The 27886-nt window shown below is 33.7% G+C and overlaps 3 protein-coding genes across 3 annotated transcripts; 2 read left to right on the forward strand and 1 right to left on the reverse strand.

Moving 5' to 3' along the window:
• Positions 1-3145: 3145 nt before the first annotated feature.
• LOC147384983 (auxin-induced protein X15-like) lies at positions 3146-3505 on the forward strand. Its single transcript, XM_086424993.1, has one exon. It carries the CDS (start codon positions 3146-3148, stop codon positions 3503-3505), a length of 360 nt encoding a protein of 119 aa, XP_086281119.1.
• Positions 3506-6143: 2638 nt separating this feature from the next.
• LOC147384984 (GATA zinc finger protein) lies at positions 6144-10319 on the reverse strand. The gene is given in 4 exon segments (XM_086426607.1): positions 6144-6726; positions 6930-7098; positions 9368-9682; positions 9685-10319. Coding segments are annotated over 4 exon segments (1434 nt in total). The 5' UTR covers positions 10180-10319; the 3' UTR covers positions 6144-6271.
• A 7115-nt stretch (positions 10320-17434) lies between these two features.
• Positions 17435-27743, forward strand: LOC147384985 (kinesin-like protein KIN-5C). Its single transcript, XM_086425483.1, has 23 exons — positions 17435-17700; positions 17875-18004; positions 18538-18696; positions 18817-19166; positions 19248-19386; positions 20986-21083; positions 21167-21323; positions 22216-22285; positions 22379-22455; positions 22904-22957; positions 23060-23140; positions 23220-23331; positions 23406-23492; positions 23601-23776; positions 23890-24051; positions 24170-24277; positions 24642-24800; positions 24878-24961; positions 25045-25250; positions 25574-25675; positions 26113-26222; positions 26682-26833; positions 27480-27743. The coding sequence occupies exons 1-23, from the start codon at positions 17642-17644 to the stop codon at positions 27675-27677; spliced, it is 3030 nt and encodes a 1009-aa protein (XP_086281609.1). The 5' UTR covers positions 17435-17641; the 3' UTR covers positions 27678-27743.
• Positions 27744-27886: the final 143 nt, after the last annotated feature.

The raw sequence follows: 27886 nt of genomic DNA on the forward strand, positions 1-27886 counted from the left end.
TCTGTAAAATATTGGACCGTTTTGGTAAAGCGGACTTCTCAAAATGGATCACTTACAGTATATATGCTTGTAGTACATACTACTCTCTCTCTCTTACTCTTAGGCATACTTGACTTTGACTTTTGAATCACTTGAGGTCATATTCCCATAATATATCAAGCCTAGCCATTATCCTAAGGTCCTTATCAATGGATCATCTTTGAAATTAGCTACTTTGGATTCCCACTGCACTAAAATTAAATAATTAATCTTTCATTTTCAAATGGTACACCAAGTTCAAACACATTCACCAATTTCCTTTCCTTTTCGATTATTTAAGGTAAATTTAATTAAATCATATTTTTTATAATATCCTTATGAATAAATAAATAATTGTCTAATTCTTTTCTTCGGTGAATATCAATCATTCAAACAATGATTTTTAGGGTTCTAGATTTCTCTGGAACTTGATCAACATTTGACTAACTACACAAAAGAAAGCGATTTTTTATATAACCTCGAGATATAAGATAGTGATTTGATATCTTAGAATCGTCTTTGGGGTGGGAATGTATATGAATCAAGTTCGATGGTAGACATATGATATGGAATCTCTAAATTGATTAGAAACCATTTTGAGAATCAGAAGTCGAAAAATCGAGCACTTCAAACTTTAACTAACTCTAAAGATGACAGTGGAATTGTGGGAGCAAATCCTTTGTATCGATTTTCTCTTGTTGCTCTATGTAGCCCATATCAAGAAGTGGGGATGTACCATGTCATTGAGACAATTATATCTAATCGTTAAAATTTAGGAGTTCAGTAATTGTTCATTTCGAACACTTGATTTGAGTTAGAAAAAAGGTTTTTTTTGTTTTTTTGAATTTTTAAACTTTTTATTATTTAAAATCTGATCTAAATCATGAATCCAAGAGGATTGTATTGTTAGATTTCTTCAATGTGATTTTCTTCGTAGTATATAGAACAAGAGGTACAGGAGAGACGCGTTACATAGGATCCGCTTCTGGAATTATATACTTGATCCTAAATGTTATAAATTGGTAGAAGAAAGAAAGAGAAAAAATGATTTTATTTATTTATTTATTTATAACAATTGAGTGATGTGGGTGATCAAGGTTAAATGGAGAATATTATTATATATATACAGAACTTGCAACTAATACGCTATATTTTAATGTGATGGCGTACATTTGATGCTTGTTGTACGTAGTACGTACTACTTGGTCAGTCACCAAGTGAACTCTTTCTTGGTAGTATATTGTAGGACTGGATCTGTGGTTTGATCACTTTCTAATATTTGCTGACTCAGCTCCACTTATGATTCCTAGTTACCATCTTAAAGTCTTCGAGATTTGCTTTGTGAATCCCTAGGTCAATAGTAACCTTAGTGTGTATTGATTTTATTTTATGAATTGTGATAATCTGACTACCCTACGTGGCAAACTTCGTAGATATGTACTCCCTGAGATACATGGTTGCACTTCCCCAGAAAAAGTGTATCTCGTGGGAACCGTATATCTCGAGGAGTGTAGATCTACGATTTTCAAACTTGTCACTTCAAGTAGTCGAATGAGTATGCCACGTGGGGTAGTCAAATTATCACAACTCTTTTTTTTATTGATTAGCTTCTTAGCATTCTTTTTTAACGATGGAGTGTCTTAACTTACGTCTAGCTAGAGCCAAGGCATATGGGTCTCTCCTCGGGGCACGTGCAATGCTAGCACACCACACGTACCAGGTAAGTGAGGATGCACCTGTCAATGCTCTCTAATGGTTAAAACACTATTAGATTCTTTTAGTGAATCTATTAGGTTCATAGACCCCTCTTTCTTATATGGATTTTATAATTTACATATTTGTCTTATACAAGAATAGTAATTATACAAAAATTGGTAACTAGTGTATAGGATTAGAAACTCCAAGATTATTGGATCCTATTAAGAGATCTTACAGCACCATCACATGTGGCCCGACGAAATACTACTCATACTAAGTATACTTCCAAGCATTTCTCATTTGAAGGATCCATCAATTACATGAGCCCGTATACATTGAATGGCATCCCCAATTTACAAAACTATTCTTACTAGACTTGATATGGTATACAGTGGAGATCCAATCATGAGCATTGTGAAAAAAAATTCTGCCAGCAAAAAATCTCTTGGAAACTTATACTAATCCCTACGATATTTGTATTTCTCTTACCATCTCAATTTGTTGTTTGTTGTAGACGAAGCCTCCACTGTTGTTAGAGGCTAGAAAAGTCATTTTGTTCTTGCCCAAAATTTTCCAAAATGATATAAATTTCAATTCAAAAGGATATTTTAAAAGTAATTTTGTTAGAAAGTTATTGTTGAGATTTTTCTATAGTTTCTATGTTAAATAGTTTTATTTCAATATAAAATTATAATTTCAAAATTAGATTTATACATATCCTGAAAGTACATATCTCAATAATACACATTCCTATGATAAAAATCCAATCATTGAATTTATTTTTGTTTTAAGGGTAGAGATCATAAAGGAAAAAAACTAACGATAATCTTACACCCTTTTTTTTTTTTCAAACACCCTCTTACGCTCCTTAAAAATGGCAGTTACAGAATCATAAATATTTTTCTTATATATCCCGAAGCAAAGGATCTACGATTTTACAATGGGTGCATCTGAAAAAAAAGAACATCCAATTATCACGACTCAAAAGGAAAATGTTTAGGAATTTAACTACTTTACTTTTGTGATGATGGTAGTTGTAAAAACTGAAATTTCTCTTTCTTTTATCTATTAAATTTTTTATTACTCAATAATTCAGAAAATCAATATTAAAAAAATGCAAATCATTGCCAACTCTTTAAGCAACATGTGCCTCGTACTTAATTTCTTTCCCCATAGATGATCTCACTGTTGAATGGTCAAAGTTCATTAAAATCTTTTTAAAGAGACAAAACAAACCATACTAACCATAGATTCTCATTTATCTAGTCAAAATAAGGTTATTTAGATAGAAACCCCTCAACCCTCATTACAAATCCCCCACACCATAATCATCTCTTCCTTGCCAATACCCATGAACCCAGCTTCTTCTCCTCCATATATATATATAATGATCCTCACTGGTCTTGAAACAAAATTCTCAAAAAATAATATGGAGTTAGTTAAGAATCTAGTTAAGAAGGTGAAGGTCATTGCCCGATGTCGTCGCAAATCACCGCATTGTCAATATCTGCTTAGTGATTATGAAGATAACCAATCGCTGAAAACCCCAAATGGGTTTTTGGCGGTCTATGTTGGAGAAGAGCGAGAAAGGTTCGTTGTGCCGACAAGCTCACTTTCTCATCCACTCTTCAAGATGATCTTGGAGAAGGCCTACGATGAGTTTGGATTCGAACAAAGAAATGGGTTGGTGGTTCCATGTACTGTGTCTACTTTCCAAGATGTTTTAACTGTTGTGGAATGCTGTCATGGGCAGTTTGATCTTGAGAGGTTGGTTGAGGAGTTTATTTAGTTGGTAAAGAAGAGACAGTTTTGATCTTATTTTTAAGTCATCTTGTATAGTAATTTCTGTTCTTGAGTTTATGATACCATTAATTAAAATTAGTTGCCTTAGAAAATGTCTAGATATTTACTTCAATTCCACCAAATGTTTTGGTTGATTTCATGCATGTAAATATATTATAATAAAAAAAAGTTTAAATCGATTCACGATATGTCAAATATTGGCTATGATCACATGGGTTTGTTTCTATTTCATGTTATTCAGGTTGATAAGATGGTATTGAATCTGTGACCTGATTTCAAGTTTTAATCTTTCAAAAGGGAGGAGTTCGCTTTGAGAGTCTCTAATGGTGTCTGATAGAGAGGAGGGAGAGCTAAGCATGTGCTATGAACCCGATTTACTGTCCCGTTGGGCAGACCTGACTCCCATTTTGCTGCACTTTTTATGAAATTTTGATTTAAATTTAGTAAATCAATCAGCAACTCATGAAGCCAAGAACAAGTCAATTTCTCCAACGGGCAGGCATGACACCTTGAGTTGCTTGATCTAACCTTGATCGTGTCCTTGTTTTCTAGAGTGACTAAATCCAACTATGAAATAAGAGTGTAATTAATAGGTACCCGATTTGTTGGAATTTAGAGGGTAGAATTTTGAAAATTCTTTAATATTCAATTAGTTTTAATCATATGGTAAATTAATCTATTAACCATAGGGTAATTCAATCCCATAATTGCTTTATGCTTTATGTTTTTTATTTTATTGTTTTAAGTTTAGTTGATAGTGTTGTTTTTGCCTGGAGTAATTTTAGTCTCATATCAATTAGGAGAAGAATTGATTTGTAATTCTTAAATGATTGTGCTTCTAATAGCTTTAAAGTGGATAGAAATGTTTTCAGAATCAGCACATTCGAATAAGTTTGTAACTGTTTTAAACAGTCACTTTCTCTTTATTTATATCTAATGCTTAATCGATTTAAAATACACTTGATTTCTCTACTACATCTTTATTCTTCGTTGTGAGAGCATACAACACTGTCGAGTTCGAAGTTACGTTTCAATTTAAAGTACCCTTTTGGATACGTGGGTTGTTGTATCTTGCAGAACAATGCCTACAGACTGTGATATCTAACAGGGACAAATTTCGTTTGAGGATAGTGCTTTGTGCACGTCTCAATTCTTCTTTATGAGAGCACACAACATCGTCGAGTTCGAAGTTACGTTTTAATTTAGAGTACCCTTTTGGATACGTGGGTTGTTGTATCTTACAGAACAAATGCCTACAGTCTGTGATACCATAACAGGGACGAATTTCGTTTGAGGATAGTGCTTTGTGCACGTTTCAACCAAAATTTTTTTTAGGTAATAATTTTCTATTACATTCAATCTGCAAATCAAGATTTGTTCAAACTTCTTCTCTCTCTATTCATAAGAAATCAATACTCAATAATAACAGTTAAACTAACTAATCAAAGCTCACTAAATCATAGGCATAATTGAAAAGTTAAAGTACCATAAGTCTATAAATATCAAAGTTTCTCTTATTTGGGGGATTCCTAAATCACTTTCTCTCAAAAAATAAAAACATTTTCTAAAGAAGAAGAAGCTCTCAAACTCTTTCTCTAAAGACGAATAAAGATTTTTTAAGAAAAACTCGGACTCCAAGTCAGGAGAATATCAAGCTTAAAAGCTCTTATCCGAAAATCAAGAAATCATTCTCAATCGATAAAATACAAAGTTCGAAGAGAATAAAAATCCACATAAAACCACTATAGAAGATCAAATAATTTAAATAATTAGCCGATTAAGTATGAAGTCAAAATGAAGAAAGTACTACATCACTATTTTCATTGTATTTGACTGTTAATCAAAGGAAAGCATCAATTAGTAAAGTGTATAGCATTTTCATCATCAAAATCAATAAAATCATTTTGCAATTTAATTTTTTGCATCTCGAGATAGATCGTGAAATTTGTTGTTGAAATTTTCAATTGTTATACTTTAAGGGCCTGTATGGATACATAAGCCATAAGTACTTAAAACATAAGTACTATCAGAAGTATTTTTGAAGTATTGCCTAAAGTAGCTGGATACGTATTGTACATTTGGATGTAGCTTCTAAGAATTATTGTCAAAAGTACTTCTGACAAAATTTTGTGCTTGAGAACTATTCTAGATTCTATTAATATGACCATAATGCCCTTATATGTAATAATTACTATTTTTAACATTATAACTCAACAACTTATGCTCCAAAAAAGTAACAGTTACTGTTTTTATTTAATAAAAACATTATAACATCATTTTAAACTAAAAATGTACATTTAAAGAAAAATTTGACAGAACCTACCCTAAATATTGGACATATGAAAAATAAAACTTATATAAAAATATGACAATTATCATATGATAAAACATGTATATCCCCATAATTCCTTTCTAATCATGAGAAGACGAATATTGTAGGATCAGATGAAAAAATAATTCACATCTAATTTGATTTGAATGACATTAATTGGTTTAGTCACTGTTTAATTATATGCTACCACCACACACAATAAAGGTAACACAACTAACAATGGCTTGTCATCTTCCCAAACATCTAAACCAATAGCAAATGGTATGTCAACATCAAGAGAGGAAAAAAAAAATAGAAATAATTTGGATCTCCATAGTATATATCACTAGATGTGTGGAAATATGACACATTGAAAATGCCCATTACACAATCAAATGTTTATAAGTAGCGTTTCAATGTCTACCCACACATCATCATGTTCTACACTAAATCACAACCGTCGACAAGAATTCTCTTCATCTGATCAATCAACTCTTGCATCTGTTCCCTCGAATGTAGGGGCACGGGACAAACACAAGCGCAATCCAACTCTCCATTCCTTATAGTGTCAAAAACAGCGATGGAAGGGCCCACGCCATGAATCGAAGAGCAGCCTACGTAGTCCTCCAATCCAAATTCAAGATGTGATGCACTTGAGTCATCTATTACTGGGTCTTCAAACACGACGATTAATGATGTTCTCAAGGACGACGATGGGGTCAAGCCGGGGTTTTCAATGGCTTTACACATGAGGAAGTTCAAGTCACCCATGTCTGAGAAATGCTTGTTGGAGTTTATGGCATTTGTGAAGGCCATATAGCATCTACTTGCTAGCTCCCATAGTTCTGTTCTTCCATCTATGTCATGTGTGTTTAGGATGGCTGAGTGGTAAAATCCTGAACCAATTAGGTCTACGTTAGTCATTTTACTCCAATAATATTTGTGTGCCAATATAACAATCTCGTAAGCGGTTGGGAGATTTATGACATGGCCCAGCCCATTAATAAACCCAATGGGCTTAGTCCACTAAAGATTGGGTGCCCAAAAAAGAAAGGGACCCTGTAATGCAAAATCATAGATCAGAGGAAGAGGAGCTTACCAAGATTATGGCTATGAAGAGGTGGGTCCAGAGCCTCACGACAATCGACGAGGGTGGTGACTGCATACTTCTCCGATTGGTGATTGGGAAGGTGTTTAGACGAATATGCAGCGATTAAACCAGCGGCTGCTAAGGCCCCACACAGTTTAATCCCTCTTACTTTGCATCCCTGCAATCCCACATAATAAGATCAGGAGTAGCTGATAAATACATTTCATTTGCGGACCAAAATACTGAAGATCAGTGTGATTGGTGATTTTTTTTTCTAGCCATTCGATTCATCTGGGCTTTGTCCAGTCCATAGACTATGATCTTGTCCAAGGACTAGTCTAGAGACACGTGCTAAGCCCACACATCACATGCACCAGGTAAGTGAGGCTGTGCCCTCACGGGTGGCCCCCTAAGAAATTAATAATGCTCGTACTGGGTATTGAACTCACGACTTACAGAAATTAACTGTTTATCAGTCCGAAATTACCATATTGAATTTTTGTTATTTTATTTAATCTAAACCCGGCACGAGTCAAGTAACCCGCCGCCTCAAGACTCAAACAAACCCGGCCCAACCCGAAATCACTGATGAAATCAATTTTTTTTGATAAGTTGTCGGGGAATCTAAAACTTGGTTTGGGGACATGTCCTTGTCTGACGAAAAGGACATTAAACTGCAATGATGTGATCTTTTTATTTTAGGAAATAAGTTAATGTAGACCGTCGATTTAGACTTTTCAAGTAGGAAAAATAACCATGGACTTTTCTGGGGACAACGAACCAATTAGATACTGAAAAAAGTGGGATAAATCTCAGACAGTCACTATCTTTCTTTGGACATTGTGATACCAAGTTGGAGAGTAAAATTTTCCAAAATCATTGACAGGTATAGGCCATGGCCATAAAATTTCCACGTGGCAATTTAGACAAGATTTTCAGTTTCGCTCTTAGAAATAAATGAGATTGATTTTTTTTTGACAAAAACTAAAAGAAGATTAAATATTTTAAAATTTATAAAAAATTATTAAAAACGAATTAAGTCACTAGGTAGTCCAACGTTTTAATAACTTGCTTGCTTGACTATCCAACATTTTAAATAAAGACTAAATTGTCGAGACGTTAAAGTAAGTTATGTAGACGTCTAGACAGTCCAATGCTTTAATCATTCAGGATGGTTATTTTTTATAAAGAAATGTATTTTAACACATTAAACGTTGAAAAGTCCAATAAATTATTAAAACACTAAACTCTCAAGTATCCAACAATATAATTTATTTTTTAGTTATTTAAAAATAAAAATAATTCTTCTTTAAGCATATTAATTTTCTAATTCCTTCACATGACATAGTCAAAATACTCTCCTAATGTGGCATGTGTTAGAATCATATATCTTTTTCCTCGAGATACACAATAATGTATATTTATTGGAACAGGTATCCTGAATTATAAAATTTATGGTTCTATCATATGTCGTGAGAGAATCAGATTATCAAACTTTTTTAAAATATTAAAATATTTAAGAATCGTGATAATTTGAATACCTCACATAACAAAATCAATCGATTACCTGACATGACAAGTTTGAAAATCATAGATCTACACTCTCGAGAAACATGATTACACTTCCCCATAAAAAGTGTATCTTGAGGGAATTATGTAGTCCAAGGAATACAGATCTACGATTTTCAAACTTATCACATCACATAAGATAATCGTTTGAGTATGCCAAGTGGGATAGTCGATTATCACGGTTCAATATTTAATCCTCTTTTAGTAATACCACACTTTTTATATATCATTGAGCGATGTTAGTAATACCACACTTTTTATGTATCATTGAGCGATGTTGTCAATTATTGAAAAATTGTAACCCAATAACTGGAAATCAATGAAAAGTTACGTTGGTTCATGAATCAATGAAGTGGGCCAAACGCACGTGTTTGTCGGACCGAAATAGTTGGTCACGTGTGTTATGCGGTTGCGACGTAACGTCAGCCACCGAAAAGAAAAGAAAAGGGTTATTTGGATATACCCCTCTATGGTTTGATGAATATCCGAAATACCCATCTTTTTAAACTTATAACAAACCCCTTGACTGTGGGCTTCTATCACAGATAGAAAGTAACTAAAATGACCTAAAATCCCCTTATACCAAAGGTTTTCTTGAGAATTGACTGATGACTGCGATCAAGGGGTATGTCATTGGTTTAAAAACGCTGGGTCTCTCAAATATTCCTCAAAATCATGGGGGGTATTCTTAATTTTACCTATAAAAAAAATGAGGAAAAAACAATTAATTATGAGAGATTCTATTAACACACCAACTTTTACTTGTAACACACGATCTATATATATATATATAAACCCAATCTTAATTTAACAGAGGGAATAGTGTGTTATAAGTAAAATTTTGTGTGCCAATAGAATCTCTCAATTAATTTACTTACAGCAAGAAGTCGATCGGTCTCATTGGGGTTCATCTTCAACCTCACCACGACAGTCGATCGAGGCGACACAATGTCCTTAAATTCCAAATTTGCGAATCTCAATGAATTTAAAGAATAGCCAAGCAAATCCACGCCACGAGCCCAAAATGGCTTATCAGCTTTCCCACTCGGAATAAGATCCTCGATTCCCAAATTAACCTCTTCTTCTTTCACTAATTCCAAATTTACCCCTCCTTCCCCTGTCCCCCTCTCACCAGTTGAACCTACCAATTCCTTTAGCAAGTCACCGCAGACGTTCTGTCGCAGACTGATGTGTGAAGCCGAAGCACTAAAACCCACATCGATTCCTCTAGATCGTAAACTGTAGCGTAGATCATATCTGTACCGTTGGATGACGAATCTTCGGGTTTGGACCATGGATTTTGGTTCAGTTCGTATTCGAGGATTCGATGAAATGGAGAGATTGAATTGTTTTGAGAGGTGGTTAGGGTTTGGAGGAGATGAGAAGTTGAGGAAAGATCGAAGGATTTGATTTGAAGATGAGGAGTGCGGGGAATTGTGAAGGCGAAGGGGTAAGTAGTGGTGGTGGTGGTGTTATTGTAGGTGAGCTTGGAACGAAGGATTGGATGGGAATTTTGGACTCTGTGGAGGGCATTTTGGAGAAATGCGGTGTCTGGGGGTTTGGAGAGGAGGAGAGCGAGTACAGTTATGCCAGTGCCGCCAGGCACGGCTTGACACCAGCTGTACTCGGTGCGACCAGTGGGTCGACTCTTTGAGTCGAGTTCTTCTAGTTGGAGCCTTTGATCAGCCATGAGAGAGTGTCTGTCTGCGTGTATTTGATTGTCTTCTTTTCTTCTTTTTTTGACTTGTTCATTAGGTTTATGGAAGATAGGATAATAAGGATTTATTTTTGGCGCAGCCCTGTAGGTTTCCTCAAACTGCTGACAAACCCCTTGATCTTGGTCTTATGAGAGAGACTATCTTGTTAGGAGAATTACATAAAATCATCTGCTTGTGCCCTTTGCTTTGTCTAATCACAAAATAGATATCTGAATGGAGGTGATCCATCTTTAAAATTCAAACTTTAGAAGCATTATTTATATTTGTTTTATTTTAGATTTCAAACTTCAAAATCAAAAGTCATAAATTTTGAAGCAGTGACGAGAGATGATGGATGAAAATTTTGAAATCTAATTTCTAATTTTCAAAATTGAAATATTTTTAAAATTTAGACTTTCAGCCTTCATCAATGTTACCAAATATAGTCTTAGGAAAGATTTTAAGTCTTACTTAAGGGTCGTTTTACTCAAAAGAATTACTACATTATCAATCTAACATCACAACTCTCCAAATTTTATAAAAAAAACTTAAATAAAAAATAAATAAATTCAAAAAACAATTTTATTTAGGCTGATTCAAGGTTTTGAAAATGGTCGACTATTGAATTTTCACCTAACTCCAAATTTTAAAATTAAAATTCAACAGTAAAACATAAGATTATTTGAATTTTTTTTAAAGTTCATTGAATTTTGTCTTCTACAACACTAAAGCATTAGATTATGTTTTTTTTTTTAATGTAACAAGCTAAGCCCAAGGATCGATATTTAGAGTGAAATCCTTAGTAACTTAGTAAGGTTAGTTGAACTCTTAAGAAAAGTACCAAGTGGTGCTTGATTTTCTATTTATTGAAATCGCGATAAAATTTTGTTTACAACCCTACCTTTATAAATGTTGTAAAACTTTGCTATCAAAAAAATCACAAAATTTAAAGTGTATAACTTTGCAAATTTATAACATTTTGAGAGAGAAAGTGATAATGCATTCGATCATCCAAGACTAAAATGTTCTCAAAGAAATTTATCACAAATCCCAAGGATTTGACTCAATGAAAATTCTACCATAAAAAAGGTTTTGTTGTAAATTGGTAGTTATTATAGACATGGTTTTAAAACCCGTTTTGACATTTTGTCTTGTCTATGAATGAGACTAAGGGGCTGTTCGTTTCAGCTTCAGAAGCTGGCTCCGTCGGCTTTTTTGACTTTTAAGCCGAAAAAGCGGGATGAGCACCGTTCGTTTAGGCTTTTTTAACTCCTACTAATATTAAAAAAAGCCGAAATACAGCTCTTATCAAGAGTCGTCAACGAGGGGCTTTTCTATTTTGCTTCTGCGCAAAGCCGTTCCCGAAAAACGGTTCAGGTGTAATGACCAAAATAACCTTCAACTTTTCTTGAATTTTCAACGAAAGTACAGACCTAAAACACTTCGTTCGATCGATTTTCAGCACAGACGAGAGCACAGACGGCGTCACTCTCGTTGTAGCTCCCAACTCCTCTCTCGAATCCTTTTTTCTTTCCCAAAATTACTCATCAACTCCGCCAACTCCTCTCTGTAGTCTCTTCTTCTTCCCCAAGATCATCGTCTGCTCGACTTCAACCGAAAACTCATTGCAAGAGACAATCTTTTTTCTTCCATCTCTCTCAAGCTAATCTTTTACTCACACAACGTCTCTCCCACTCTCTACAAGCTTTCAAAATATATTTGTGCCATTAGGGTTTCTCAAATCGAACAAAGGTGAGTTTCTTTCATCTCACTTTCAAGTTTCCAATTTTTTTAAAAATCTGATTTAAGTTCTGTTATAGGGATTTTTTAAATAATTTTGATGTTGATTTTTGGGTGTTTTTCATTGATTATATTTTTAAGAGTTTTTTTCTGATTTTTTTGAGATATATGTGTTATGTTAATGGGTATCCACCTTGGTTTTGGATTCATTTTTATTGGAATCGATTACAATGTAATCTCTTGGAATGGAGTTGATCGAGAAATTGATAAGAACGAACACTTATCATTTTCAATCTCAAAGTTCCATCTCATTGAACCTAGATTTTCTTATTTGGTTTTTTTTTTTTTTTCTTTTTGTTAGGACTTCTTTGAATTAGTTCATCCATGTCCCTTTCTTCTGAATTATTTTGTTAGGACTTCTTATATAAATGTTCTGTTTTTTAGAATGCTGAAATGTGAGGTATTGATCACATTTCAGATATGATCGATGAACAGTTCGATTTTGGCCTAATTCAAAAAGCTTAACAAATGGTCAGTTTGGTTTTTTTAATTTTTTAGGACCCTCTGACTCCATATAAATGTTCTATATTTTAGAATGCTGAAATGTGAGGTACTGATCACATTTCAGATATGATCAGTACCTCACTGTCCATGAAGCCTATGATGAAGAATGCTGAAATATTTTCCTTTTTAGAATGCTGAAATGGAATGATCTCATTGTCCATGAAGCCTATGATGAAGAATGCTGAAATGTTTTGTTTTTTAGATATGATCAGTAGCTCTTTATGTTGATGTGCACCATTTATTACTTAACCATAAAACAGAGTATAATTTCTAACAGTCTAGCAATATAAACTAGTAGTTATCTTATGATGATCAGTGTTTTGAAAGGTGTGAGGTTTATGCCCTGAAGCATAAGGAAGAAACATAAAAACGGTTGAGGTGTGTGCCAAGGTGTATGTCTCTGTGCTATGGGTCTAAGTCCTTTTATTTTAAAAGATATATATTAATTGTATTTTCTATTTTTTTCCCTTCTTTTTGTTCTTTATTTTATTTCTTCTCTTTTTGTATCTCTTTAGTGTTGCTGGCATGCAACATAATTGGAACATTTAAAAATAAATTTGAATATTAACTAGCAATATATGTAAAGAAAATTGTTGCCCCATAAATAAAATTTTGTAGTATTCAGTTATATTTTTAATAAATGTGAAATAGTTATTTATTGCAAAGCTTGCAATTATTCAAATAGAAATATTTCTTGCTTGTTTATTTATAAATAAAAATATTATATTTATTAATAATATTAAAACTTAGAACTCACATTTATCAAAGGAAGACAAATTTGAGACGAGGCTTTGATTGCGAATGAATGTATGAACCTAAGCATTAGAGGAAAAAAGTCGGGGTTTGGTTTGTAAGCTCGATTTGGAGGATGCTTATGATCATGTCGTTTAAGAATTTAAGATTTGTTGCAATATATGATGGGAAGGATAGTATTCAGTTCAAATGGAGTCAGTAGGTTATGAAATGTATTTCATCCACATTCTTTTCTATCTTAATAAATGGTAGTCTAGCTAGCTTTTTCAAAATCTTGAGAGGTTGAACAATGAGCACCTCCCCTTTCACCACTCTTAGTCAATATTGTGGGAGGCCTTTGGAAGGTTTTTGAGGAAAGAAGTCGAGTGTGGGATTCTAATGGGCTTTCAGATTGGGTTGACAATCAAGTATTTTTTGCTACTTCCATAGAGCAGTTTAGGTTCTTTAAAGGTCTGATCTGTTGTTTTGTATTTGTTTATGGAACCCTCGTCAATTTGTCAAAGACCAAGTTATTTGAGATAAGTGGAGTTCCTATTTTGAAAGGTTATGGTGGTTTGGGGTAGAGCATCAAAGTTTGTGGAGAAGAGTCATTAATAGTAAATTTGAGATGAGTTTGTTTGGATAGAACTATGGCAATCCACCTACTTTTGGGTGTGGGATTTTGAAAGGAATTAGCAATATCTTGCTAAAGTTTAGGAAAGAATATTGTTTAAAATCAGAAGAGGCTGTAGGGTTCAATTTTGAGAAGATATCTGGTGTGGTGCATCATACTATCTGTGAAACATCTTCCTATTGTGGGGTTCATGAAGCAATTGGCAGGAGATCTCTTGGGATGTTGGCTTTTACCTTGCCCTTTTAATGATTGGGAAATTTCTTAGGTGGCTGGTCTTTTGGAATAATTGGCCCATGTCATTATCTTTTCTTGGGATGAAGACCAACTATTGTCCAAGGAACAGTGTATTTTCAATTGAATCTTTTTACAATTCCTTAATTGGATACCATTCTCAATCAAAATTCCCAGTGGTTTCCTTGTGGAGCAAAAAATCCCATCAAATTTTTTTTTTCATTTAGTCAGTGGTTGCAAACATAATCATTACCATTGAAAACCTAATGAAGTAGGGCATGATTTATGTCAATCATTGTTCCTTGTGTAAATTTATGATGATCGGTTAATCACATCATAATCCATTGTGCTATAGCTCATGAGGTCTGTTCTGATTTCTGTTAAAACCAATCATTCTTTAGAATTTGCTACTAATTAGAATAAATTAATTATGTCATATTGAGTCTCTAATTGAGGTTCCATTAACCCATCAAGAACATACCCTCGTAAAACATTTTTGATGGAAGAAAATATCAAAGGGACCTATCTCTTATATTTTTTTGGATAAATCACCAAGACTTGAATGCAACATATTAACCATCCCATTCTTGAGTAGTACTTTTCCATTTATTCCATGAGTTTTATCCTGAATTTGATTTTTTTTTTCTTTAAGCTTGCTTTGCTTATCTCCTATGTATTAGATATGGTTACTCAATCTAACTTGGAGTTCATGAGGACTATTTATATTAGCCATCTCCTTTGTTGGTATTATTTTTACATGCATAAGTTGATCTCATTTTCTCCTAATACCTACAATTGTGTTCTACCTACACCATTTTCATTTGATTGCTATTGCTAATTGACCCAACACCTTTGTGCCACATTTTTCGATCTTGATCATGATTGTGCACATTACTGCTGCCAAGGTCTATTGGTTTCTTAGTAGTGGGTAGTTTCATGCCCTTTACAACTTGATGTAAATTTGGTATTTGTTGCAACATTGTCACCTATTATAATTGGTTGATTCCATGTTTTCTACTGGCTAATGAGGCGCTGTTGCCCATTATTAGTGTTTAGATAGTTTTGTGACTACGTAGTTAAAAAATGTTCTTTACTGGGGTTTCTGTTCTAAGACTGATTTATATTTCATTATTGTTTCTTATCACCATATCTGAAGTTATTCATTTATCTTATTCTGTTTTTCATGAAGTGGCCCATCAAGGTTTGATTGGGACAGGAGTAGTCAAGCTTGGATATATTGGCGACAAAAGCAGACTTGTTACAACTTTTGGAGAGTGAACTGGAACAATTGTGTGGTGAACCCATTAGTCTTTCCTGAACTCCAAATGCTACTATTATAGTGGTATGAGCTCTAGGTTTTTGTTGGAAATGTGTTGAAATCGCTTTAAAGGTTTTTGTACTTGGTAACTGGGTTTTATGAATGTTTTATGTCTTCATGCTTCATGGATGTTTTGGTAAATTGGTTTTTTCTTTTTCACTTTCTTATCTTACCTTTGAATCTGATTCCTATGCTTGGGCACTTTGTTAAATCTAAGAAAATTGAATGAGACATTATGATACAAAAATGAACCATAACTTTGTAGACTTATTCCTAATAAACTGACGGCACACTTGTATATATTCCTTTTCAATTTTAGGCTATGGAGTACAAGTCTATATGTTGAATTTTTTGGACCAATAATTTTCATAAGGTCATTGACTTTTTTGGCCATCACTTGGGGAACATGGAGGCCCATTCCCTATATAAAACAAATGCACATTTAACTTTTCTAAGCCCATGAAACCACTTGACTTTAATATGTTAGAACTTAGAAGAATAATTTTAAAACACCGATCTCTACTCACCCTTCAAAATACCGAGTTGACTCATCCAAATTATCTTATTTTAAATGAGTCAAAACAATTATATTATTTTAAACACTAATGTTGGGTTGACATTGGGATTTAGTGCGATTCTCACATTTCTAATGTGGCTCAATCCAAAACCTCTAACCCATATTTTGAAGTTGGGTTTGATTTTAATTGGGTTTAAACTCACCATTGTGATTTGTGTATGGGATGTTATATGGATGTTGGAATGTAACTGAGATGTTATGTGGAGGTTGGATTGTGTATGGAATGTTAATGTGTATGGGATGTTATGTGAATATTAGATTGTGTATGGGATATTATGTAGATATTGGATTATGTACTATGTAGGTATTTTCTTTTTCAGGAAAATTTCATATGTCCATTTTTAAAAGGAGATACTGCCGAAATTTTGATAGAATTATAAACTTTATAAATTTATTTAAATTAAAAATAATTATTCTTATAATTTTATAATATAAATTTATTATATATATATTCAGTGTAATTATATATTTATTAAGGCATTCTGGTCATTTTTTATTATAATGTTAATAGTAACATTTATCTTTCAACAATGATAAAGTATAATGGTTTGAAACATGTTGATGTACGTATTATGTAGTTTTTTTTTAATGTTAATGTGTATGAGATATTGCGTGGAGGATAGATTATGTATTATGCATTGTATATATAGGTATTTTTTTTGTCAGGAAAATTTCATATGTCCATTTTTAAGAGGAGATGTTGTCGAAATTTCGATAGAATTATAAATTTTATAAATTTATTTAAATTAAAAATAATTATTTTTATAATTTTATAATATATATATATATATATATATATATATATATATATAATATATATTTAGTGTAATTTTATATTTATTAAGGTATTTTGATTATTTTTTATGCATTCTGGGTGTATTATCAACATTAAGGGTATTTTGGTCATTTTACCAAAATCCAGTAATAAAAAGCTATCAAACGAACATGTTTTTTTGGCTTCTGTGCTTCTGTAATGAACAAGCTTCTGTTGGATGTGGCTTTTCAGGCTCCGAGCTTCTGCTTCTTCCAGAAGCCAGCTTCTGGAGCTGAAGCTAGCTTCTGTAAAGAACAGACCCTAAGTCGTTTCGAATGAGATATCCAATTCATTTGAGTCATCTGTGACGACATTTGAATAAATATCTTAAAAATTAGAACAAACCATGTCTTTGAGACGGCTTGTCAATTCATCTCATTGGTAGCTCATATTGAGACAACGCGGACAAGATTTAAAACCATGATTGTAGATTATAAGTGTGTGAATAATAGTCATTAATGGTAGAAATATTTCGGAGCAGGCAACATTATGTTGCCTTAGACCACACTTTATCATTCCCTCAAAAAGTTAGAGATAAATAAGTAATTCAGATAAGTATATAGGGACACTCTCGTCAAATAAATCACATTGATTTTGATCTTCACTTGGGACCGTTAGATTTACAATCTTTTAATTTGGGCGGTTAAAATTCTATATTCTGCTTGGGCAGGCGCGTCTGCGAATTTCAAAAATCATTTTTGTTCATCCCGCCCTCCACTTCACACAGAAAGAGAGAGAGAGAGAGAGAGAGAGAGAGAGAGAGAGAGAGAGTCTCTCTCGGTTGGATCTTGTTCTCCATTTGAGTTGCTCTGTGATTCGATCTCCATTTTCGTCTATCATCAAAGATGTCGAATCGCCACGAGAAAGAAAAAGGAGTAAATGTTCAAGTCCTCCTTCGTTGCAGGTAATCTATCTAATCAACACTCACTCTAGGGTTAAGATTTCGCACATTTCATCGCTTCATCTCTAATTTAGTGCAGAAATCACGAACAAATTACAAGTTTTTTTTATTCAATTTCAATGTTTAGATGCAATTTTCTATTTTTTTTAAATAATTCTCTTTCGCCAATTATTTCAGGCCGTTTAGCAATGAAGAATTGCGAAGTAATGCACCACAAGTTTTGACCTGCAATGAGTACCAGAGAGAGGTGGCTGTGTCTCAAAATATTGCTGGGAAGCAGTTCGATAGGATTTTCACATTCGATAAGGTATTTTGTTTCTTTTTTATGGTTTTAGGTCAATAATTTCGTGTTTCTAAGTTCTTGGACTCACCTATTTGATGGATCGGACTCTTGTTAGAACAAACCCTAGTTCCATAGTTAGCAATGAGGACATTGAGTGTAAAAATTTCATTTTTAGAGATATTTATGTTGGAGATTTAGTTTGATGAACTTATATTTTGAAATCGTGACAATTATTTGATTTGAAATTCCAGTCTAATGTTGCGCTTTAAAGAGGATTAGGTTTTGTTCCTTTCATGACAATCTAATCTTTTGTGGTTTCAAATGTAGATTGATCTAATACTAGAGAATTTTATTGTAGTGTTCAGAGTTAGTTTGGATTTTTGTAGATGATAGAGATTTAAACAAATTTTTGTGTGTGCAAATCTTATACATATATATATTTATAAGAAGTGCAATACTAGAAGTTAGTTGAAATCCTCTATCAATTGAATTGTAAAAAATATTGTTTTTTAGTTAAAATTATATTTCAATTTAATCCACAAACATGAACTTTGCAGGTTTTTGGCCCTTCGGCTCAACAAAAAGATTTATATGAGCAAGCCATAGTTCCAATTGTAAATGAAGTATTGGAAGGATTCAATTGCACCATATTCGCATACGGTCAAACTGGTACAGGGAAAACATACACAATGGAAGGTGAAAGTAAAAAATCCAAGGTAATTTTTTAAATTTTGATTGATTCTGTTTCCATTTAGAAATTGAAATTCGGCGAGTTTCTATATAATTATGTCTTTAGTTGTATTATGATTTCACGGTGAGCTTATACACAATTGCAGAGTGGGGCTAAGGGACAATTGCCCCAAGAAGCGGGTGTCATACCTAGAGCTGTTCAACAAATATTTGACACATTGGAGAGTCAAAATGCTGAATATAGTGTTAAAGTAACGTTCTTGGAGTTATATAACGAGGAAATAACAGATTTGCTTGCACCTGAAGAATTATCAAAAGTTGTATTGGAGGAGAAGCAAAAAAAGCATCTGCCTCTCATGGAGGATGGGAAAGGTGGAGTTCTTGTGCGAGGTCTAGAAGAGGAAATTGTAACAAGTGCAAGTGAGATTTTTACTCTACTGGAAAGGGGGTCTGCAAAACGCCGAACTGCTGAGACTTTTTTAAACAAACAATCTAGGTAATCTTCGATTCATTAATTTTATGTTTGGAATCAATTTTCATGTTTTCATGCTTGTTTAAATAGGTTTCTCTATTTCAGTCGGTCACATTCATTATTTTCCATAACAATCCACATCAAAGAGTCTACTCCAGAAGGTGAAGAACTTATCAAATGTGGGAAGCTCAATTTGGTTGATTTAGCTGGATCAGAGAACATTTCACGGTCTGGAGCCAGGGAGGTATGGTACATATTCTTTCTCTCTTAACTATTCTTTCATAGTTAATATGATACTCTCTTCTACTCTTACGAGCAGCTCTTCATCAAATTTCAGGGTAATTTAAGGATGCTTATTGTTCTTAACGGCTACAATGTTTTCTTTTTTCCCATTTCAATATCCATTTCGCTCAGCTTGGATGTCAATGTTTTGTCAAAATATTTGTAGTCACATGAAAATATTGAAAACGGTATGGAAGTGACATAAATATTCTGAAAATATGAATTAGGATTGGGCTTTGGATGTGCTTGGGCTCATCCTTCATGTTGGCAGAGAGAATTCTTTAGCCTCTTCTTCCCTTTGCTGTGTGTTGGTGCATTTGGAAACAAAGAAATCAGTGGGTTTTCGAAGGAATTTCAGCTTCTTTTGAGAGCATCATTGTGTCTATTAAAGGTTTTTTGTTTTTTTGGTGTAAAGCCTTGGAGGAGTACAAAGGAGTTTTCTTTAATGACTTTATGGGGAGATGGGACTGGGTTTGTAGATTATAACAGTAGGGGCTGGGTTCTCTGTTTTTGGTTGGTTGTCCTTCCTCTTGTACTATTGTTGGTCACGTCAACCACTTTTAATGCAATTTGCTTTTACCGATAGAAACAAAATTAGGATTTTGGGCAATGATAAAACATGCTTGAAGGCGGATACAAAATCATTATACTACAACATAAAATCACTGGGACCAACTAATATTTTTAGCAATTGATACATTTTGGCAGGTATCCGTGATTTTGAGAGCCAAAAACGAGCCGGCCTTAAAATTTGAATGTTTATAATCATGTCATTTGAATACAAAACCAAGAAAAAAAAGAAAATGAGATATAAACTGCTCTTTGGCTTGTGAAGGTTATAATCACATGGCTTCCACGAAGAATTTAAATAGCAGCATACTCGAATTCTATGCAACCATTGCATTGGATTACACAAAAGCTATGCACGCCATTTTATATTATAGCATGTCAATAATTATATTCACATGTATTTATTCTTTTGTGTTTTTCGTTTTTTATATTAAATATTAGTTTCAAATTTAATCATGTCATTGAAGAATATTTATGTTCTATAATGTACTTAAGACACATCATAAATGCACGTGTTTATTTCCCAGTGGATATCCTATATCTGTTCTAAATAAATATTTTAACTAAAAATGATAAATTAGGGAAGTTAGAGTATGCATGTACTTGTGAATGTGCGTAAGGGATTATATATGTCTGCATTTGTTTCTACAGGAGTTTTATGTATTATTTCTTGACTTGCAATTGATTTATATATATATCTTTTAGATATCAGAACATCGAATGGTCAGCATAATTTTGATAGAAATTTTGTAGTTTTTATTTCAACTTGCAACATTCTGAAACATGTTAACACAAACTGAAATTTAGAGCCAAATTTCTTTCATTGTCAAGCCAGAAAAAAAAAAGAAGAAGTAATATTTTGGATATTTTGATTGAAATATGTTGAAATTTTAAACCATGACTTGCCCCTATCACCTCACTTGTTATTTGAGTAAAGATCTTTAATAAATGCAGCTTCTTTCTTCTGTTCTTTGCCTCTTCAATCTGTTAGGGTCGTGCAAGGGAAGCTGGTGAGATTAATAAAAGCTTACTTACTTTAGGGCGTGTTATAAGTGCTCTTGTGGAACATCTTGGACATATCCCCTACAGGTCTCAGCTTTCGATTACTTCCCAAAAGTCTATTTAAATTATCTATACTGTTGGTTTGCTCTAATGATATTGTTGACAATCAGGGATAGCAAACTCACACGATTACTTCGTGATTCCTTGGGTGGAAGGACCAAGACATGCATAATTGCCACTGTATCACCAGCTGTTCACTGTCTTGAGGAGACCCTGAGCACTTTGGATTACGCTCATAGGGCAAAGAATATAAAAAATAAACCTGAGGTTTGTTGTTTTTGTACCCTCTTCTGACCTATATTTATATCAGTCGACAAAACTAATTGAGGCAATCTTTTACATGTAGTTTTTCTCATATTCATTTTCTTGCTTATATGACCTATCCTTTTTTTTCTTGGTTAGTTACATTTTTTTTTTTTTTTCTTTACTAATTTTTGACAGAATTTCCACTATCTAAGTTTAGTTAATGACTCCTCCTCCATCCAACCACTCACAAAACATTCAAAAATGGCTTGTTGGACTAATTATTGATTTTTCATAATTGAGACAGTATCAATAATGTGGCCCAAGTTCTAAAACTTCCAAACCTGGTCCTGCCCTGTTTCATAGGCATTCATGCGTGCATGTCAACAACTTATTTGAGTGTTCTAACTTCTAAGTAGTGCCTGTGGTTTATAAATTCTTAATTAGTTGACGACATTCTGGTATAAGTTATTTACCTGAATCATCACAACATGTTCTGTAGAAAAACATTTAGTATGAACTATTTAACTGCATGTTGGGAGATAATGAGCAATTGAGGAAGATTAAGAATAAATCTATACTTTGTTTTGGAAAGATGTTCACTATAAGTCAACTAATACCTTGAGATTCTGATGTGCACTTAGTACATCACATTTGTTTTACTAGATTTGTTGCAAACAATTCCATAGGCAAAGCTGCCATGCTCCTCACACTTTATTTGAAAACATTTTAAAGATAAATGAGGGTTTTAACTGTTAGTGATCTTGTTTACCATGTCTTACAATTTTGATAGCATACCTATTCATTCATTCAGAATGTTTGATAATTTTTTGCAATCATATGTTTTGTTATTTCATAATAATTATCTCATTTGCTTTTTTATCTCAGGTTGTTTTCTTTGATGTGATATTTCTAGGTCAATCAAAAGATGATGAAATCTACTCTTATCAAGGACCTTTATGGGGAAATTGATCGGCTAAAAGCAGGTAATATGCTATTCATTTTTACACGGTTTGTAAAGAATAGTTATGATATCCTTTTGGCATTACATAACTATAAATAACTGCTTGATTTTAAAGAGGTTTATGCTGCGAGGGAGAAAAATGGAGTTTATATTCCAAAGGAACGATACTTTCAGGAGGAAAGTGAAAAGAAGGTATTGCTTTATTTCTGTTATACATGGTTCTGCTTCTGCTTCCCATGGCTATTAGTTATTTAACTGTGGTTATATTCACTATGGGATGTTGTTTCTTGCTTGTTTGTTCTCATTAGCATTGTACTTATGTCTATTCCTCTTCCTTTTGACATACATTTTCAATCTCGATGTCGTTTATGACCTTGAAATATTTCTTATCCACGTTACTATATCCAATGCTCGTTGTACTATAATATTGTTTCTTGTTCCTTGGCTTTATTTCCTTTGTTTAATTGGTTAGACGGAAACCATGCAAACTTGTATTCTGTAATATGTAAATGTAGATAATCATCTCCCTGTACGTTGTATTACTTGTTTTCCTAGGCTGTTTTGTCTCATTGACACTAAGATTAACTTCACTCCTCTTTTGTTGTCCTTTTACTTAAGTATTTTCTTTCTTTGGACAAAGGCAATGGCAGATCAAATTGAGCAGATGGGAGTTATGCTGGAAACAACTCAGAAGGTGAGCAAAAGTTTATGATGCTTTATTCTGTATCATGGTGTTGAAATGTCATGAGTTATACTATGGTGTTCAGTAAGCATTCCTTTGTTGTTCTATCAACAGCAAGTTGAGGAATTGCAAGAAAAATATAATGCCCAGGTCCAAAAATCCTCTGATTTGAGCTGCAAACGTGATGCCACAGAGGTAAACTAATTGATTTGTTACTATCTATGCTTCTGTCCTTAACACATGGAGTTTTAGTGATTGTTGACATGATGCACAGAAAGATTTGAACCGTACCAGAAGATTACTGGCTAAAACTGAGGAAGAACTATCAAAATCCCATTATACACTGAAAGAGAGAGACTTTATTATATCTGAACAGCGGAAAGCAGGTCTGCTATAATTTGTTCTTTTTGTACTTTTGAGGATATGCCTTAATTCTCACCCTCCTGAATTTTTCAAACAGAAAATGATTTATCTCACCAAGCATGTGTTTTGCGGTCTGACTTGGAGAAGTCTCTTCAGGATAATGCTTTGTTATTTTCTAAAATAGGTACGCTCTATCCTTCATGATTTGCAAGCCTGACTAACTGCTTCCTTGACTTTCACAAGTTTTTATACTTGTTCTCTGATCCTTGTACTTGGGTATGGTACTCTGCAGCAAGAGAAGATAAACTAAATTCTGAAAACAAGTCAGTGGTCAACGATTTTCAGGAATATCTTGCAGAAAAAATTGGTGCTCTTTGCAACACCGTTGCCACATCGATGTCTCAACAAAATGAACACCTTCATTCTGTCAAAAAACTCTGCCATTCCTTTCTTAATTTCCATGAGAAGGTATTTTACTTACTCTGAACAGAATTTGTTTCGTAATTGTTACATTATAGTAGTATTTGTCAATATTTAACTAGTGTCATCTTCTTCCTCGCTTTATGAAATCCTACATATAGATGGTGTCGGAATTGAAGAATAAATTGACTGCTTCAAGGGTTTTGTATATTTCTCATTTAGAAGCAGTCCAAAATGTGGTGCGCTTGCATAAAGCAAGCAACAATGCCGGTCTAGAGGATATTTCATCTTTGGTTTCTTCCAATTCCTCTTCAATGAATCAAGTAAGTTGTGACGGTAAATTGATGATTTTTTTTTTTTTTGAGTTGCAACTCTTCTGCGGCTGTACCTCATTCTCTGGTGGTGTCTGAACTGTCAAATATTCACTTTTCCATGCATCAGTTTCTAGATAGAGAGGCCCAAGAAACAAATTCAATTTTTGATTTTCTTCAAGGTACCTTGTCAAGTCACCAAGGAGAGATGGCCCTTTTTGCTAGGGAATTGCGTGAGGTTTGTTACTTAAATTTTCTTTCCATACATATTGTAGCCCTCATATTTTGTTTCCTCAATTTCCTAAGATTTCAAGTGAAAACTTTTATTTATCATAAAAAGTTGGACTTGAAAGCATCTTTTATTTAATCAACAAACTCTAATTCCTTCCAATTCTTAGCATACATTTTTTTTTCTTATTCTCTTACTATTTTCAAGTTTCTGTTGAAAAATCTTGTTAAAAATAACACTGTAATAAAATCATTCGAGTCTATTACCAGCCAAAAATTCGTTAAAATAAAATTTCTAGCTATGTTTCTCAGCACTTAACTTTTATTTATTTTTATAATGTTTTTTTTTATTTCTTTTGTCCCTTCTTCTACAGAGATTCCATATGAGTATAGAGGATGCAAAAGAGAGTTCCAATGTCATTCTTGGGCTTCTGAATAAGCTCAGTGAAGAATTGCATGGGCTTGAAAGCCATACAACTCGAGTTCATGAAATTCAGCAGAATAGCATCACTGAATTTCAAAAGGCTTATGCGGTACAAGTTAGAATCTTATCTGCAGAAAAATGATTATTTTCTTGGCCTATCTGATTTTTTGAGTTTAACAAGTGCAGGAGCAGTCAAAGTTAGAATCAGAGAAGCTTTTGGCTGATATGACCAATTTAGTCTCAAACCACCTTCTTCGTCAAACAGAGCTGGTATCTTTTGGAATCTTTTATGCTTCAAAGCTTTTATTCTTGAATTGGTTTTTTAGTTTAATGGGTGATGATGGGCATGCCAGGTGGAGATGAGACTTGCCGACATGAGAAACCGTACTGTAGAAAATAAGGCATTTTTTGACAAACACGCATCATCATTGGTGGGTATCACCTCCGATGTCAAAAGAAAATGGCAAGACTTTTCCTTGCAGGCTGAGAGTGATGCTAAAGATGGGGCTGATTTTTCTGCAGCCAAACATTGTCGTATGGAATCACTTCTTCAGCATTGGTCAGTTCTCAATACTAGTAATCTTTTATCACTTAAGTGTGAGATGTTGAATGTTGTGAAATCCACCTCCACTCCCTAGTGTCACATGCTCATGTATTGTGCCCCAATTTGACCCGTGACCCTCATATATTCATAGTTACATCTTCCCCATCAGATCGGTCTTTCGGGCTAAATGGTTTGTCAACATGATATGGGTTCTTGCCTACTCTATTTGCTCCTTTTTTTATATACTAAATCATGTGCAATGTCACACTAACCTTTTTCATCGAACCTCCCTCTCTCTTATTTTAATAAATGTAATTTATTTTTGGGTGGTTCTCCAGCGTAAGTACTGTTGAAACTGCTTCCAAGCACTGGAAGACGACATGTGAATCTGTGAATGAGATGGGCAGTGATCATGTTTCAGCCATTGAGTTACTTGTCAGGTAAGCGAAAGGTTCCATTTTTTCCTGATATTAGCTGGCTCTTTGTTCCTTATAAACAAAAGAATGCAAAGAGAGCTGAAATGTAGGCCAAATGTTTACTTGGGTGTTACCACACAAAAATAATAATTGATGTATTTATTTTATTTTATTTTATTATTATTATTTTTTTTTTTTGGGGGGGGGGTGAGGTATGGATAAACTGTTGTTCCTCATTCTTTTGTCTGAATGCCGTTTGATTTGTTGTTGAAAGATAGAACTCCCTGATGGGTATATACATAATGAGTAACTTGGTTTAATGGGATCCCTATAGTTGGGGCTAATAAGAAGACCGTCTTCATCATCAGTTCCATTGCTATTTTCACCACCACCATCATCATCCCTACTACATTCCTTCATTATTTACTTATCAAGTTAATTTTATTAACCTTTTGTTGCAGAAATGCATCTGAGAGTAATGAACAACACGATATAGAGATAGGTTCTACAAGGATTGCAACAGAGGAAGACATTGCGAAGAACAGTGAAGATATCCTTCATCACTTTGAGAGTGAGTCATCCTTTGCTAGCACTCTTGTTTCTTAAACATTTTTCTTCACCATATATGTTTGGGAAATACCAAGTAAAATTTCTTTTAAGCCCTACTAATTTGATTAATATGGCTCTTATTTTATGTTGTATACATTAGGTTTAGAACGTGATATTCATCTCCTGATTGCCAAGGACCTTTTTCACTATATTATTTCAGTAGGGCATTTGTTATTTTGATGTTCTATAAATAATTAGAGATCAAAATGTTCTCTGTTTAAAAAATACGTATAAACTCTACGTTCATAATCTTATCCATACATCTACAACTACATATCTATGTATGTATTCTTGTGTGCTTGTGTGTATTGATAGTTGTATGCTTCATTGGTATGGTGTAAGCAATAAATATGATCCCCGTTGGATGATATGGATATTAATTTAAGGCAGTTTTGGTTATTTATGTGTAAACTTTCTGCAGACATCTCAGAGCATGAACGAGAATCTATATCTGGCATAACAAATACTCTTGATGCACATTCGGGCACCCTCCAAAAGTTTCATGAGGAACATTTGGGTCAGACAATAGAGATCACAAAGCGGTCTCGGGATACTTTCCAGCAGAGATACATGGTAACAAAATCCCAATGTCAACAAAAACAAACTGAAATTCCATTAAAGATATGATTTTAGGCCTTTTTTTGGTAAAACTAACTAAAAGAAAAGAAAATTCTTTTGAAGTGGTAAAATTTACTTCATTTAAAATGGAAATATTACTTCATTCGTGTCAAACACATTAATCATTATATATATATATATGGGTCTCGTTCAGCACCTAAGTTTTACCACACACTTTAACAAACGTGTTTTGTCCTACATGGGTTAGAAGTTTTGGAATGGGCTGATTTTTGGTGAGGATGATCTCTATGGTGAGGAGATCATCCTCACCAAAAATCAGCTCATTCCAAAACTTCTAACCCCATAAAAAATAGTTTACAAAAAATGGACGGTCCACGATTTTTCAACTTGTAAACATGGGGCTAAACATTTTGGAATGGGCTGATTTTTGGGGAGGATGATCTTCTAATCATAGAGATCATCCTCACCAAAAATCAGCCTATTCCAAAACTTCTAACCCATGTAGGACAAAAAACGTTTGTTAAAGTGTGTGGTAAAACTTAGGGTGCTGAACATTTCCCTATATATATATAGATAGGTATTTTTGATGATAAATGAATTTTGATTATTCATTTGGATGCTCTACTAAATAAATTTACAGGATTATGATCCAAGTGGCACAACACCAGTGAGGTCTGAGTTGGACATCCCAAGCAAAGATATGATCGAGGCACTACGAACCATGCCCGTGGACGCTCTCCTTGAAGAATTTCGAGAAAACCACACACACGAGTCTCTGTCCTTAAAAGAACCAAAGCCATCGCTTATACCACGCTCACCCCTCATCCAACTCAACTGATGTTTCTCATATCATCTGCACAGACGATGCAGGTAATGTGATTTACATGTATTTTTTTTTTTTTTTTTTTTTCATATATGATATTATTATTGTAACCGAAAGATGAAAAAATATAGGTTGTTTTGTGGATTATTACTGAAACATATAAAAGTTGGATTCGGATTAAATAATTCCATCTTGGAATTTTGCAAACTATTGCGATGGTGCCT

Source organism: Akebia trifoliata, chromosome 15, assembly GCF_017979445.1.
Source record: "Akebia trifoliata isolate Shusen 1 chromosome 15, ASM1797944v1, whole genome shotgun sequence".
In the NCBI taxonomy this organism is placed as follows: Eukaryota; Viridiplantae; Streptophyta; class Magnoliopsida; order Ranunculales; family Lardizabalaceae; genus Akebia; species Akebia trifoliata.

Bases quoted from the DNA above. Each gene is read 5' to 3' on its own strand.
- LOC147384983 (XM_086424993.1), top strand. From the start codon at position 3,146: ATGGAGTTAGTTAAGAATCTAGTTAAGAAGGTGAAGGTCATTGCCCGA.
- LOC147384985 (XM_086425483.1), top strand. From the start codon at position 17,642: ATGTCGAATCGCCACGAGAAAGAAAAAGGAGTAAATGTTCAAGTCCTC. The intron at 17,701-17,874 runs GTAATCTATCTA...CAATTATTTCAG, and splicing joins CAAGTCCTCCTTCGTTGCAG to GCCGTTTAGCAATGAAGAAT. The intron at 22,958-23,059 runs GTGAGCAAAAGT...TTCTATCAACAG, and splicing joins TGCTGGAAACAACTCAGAAG to CAAGTTGAGGAATTGCAAGA.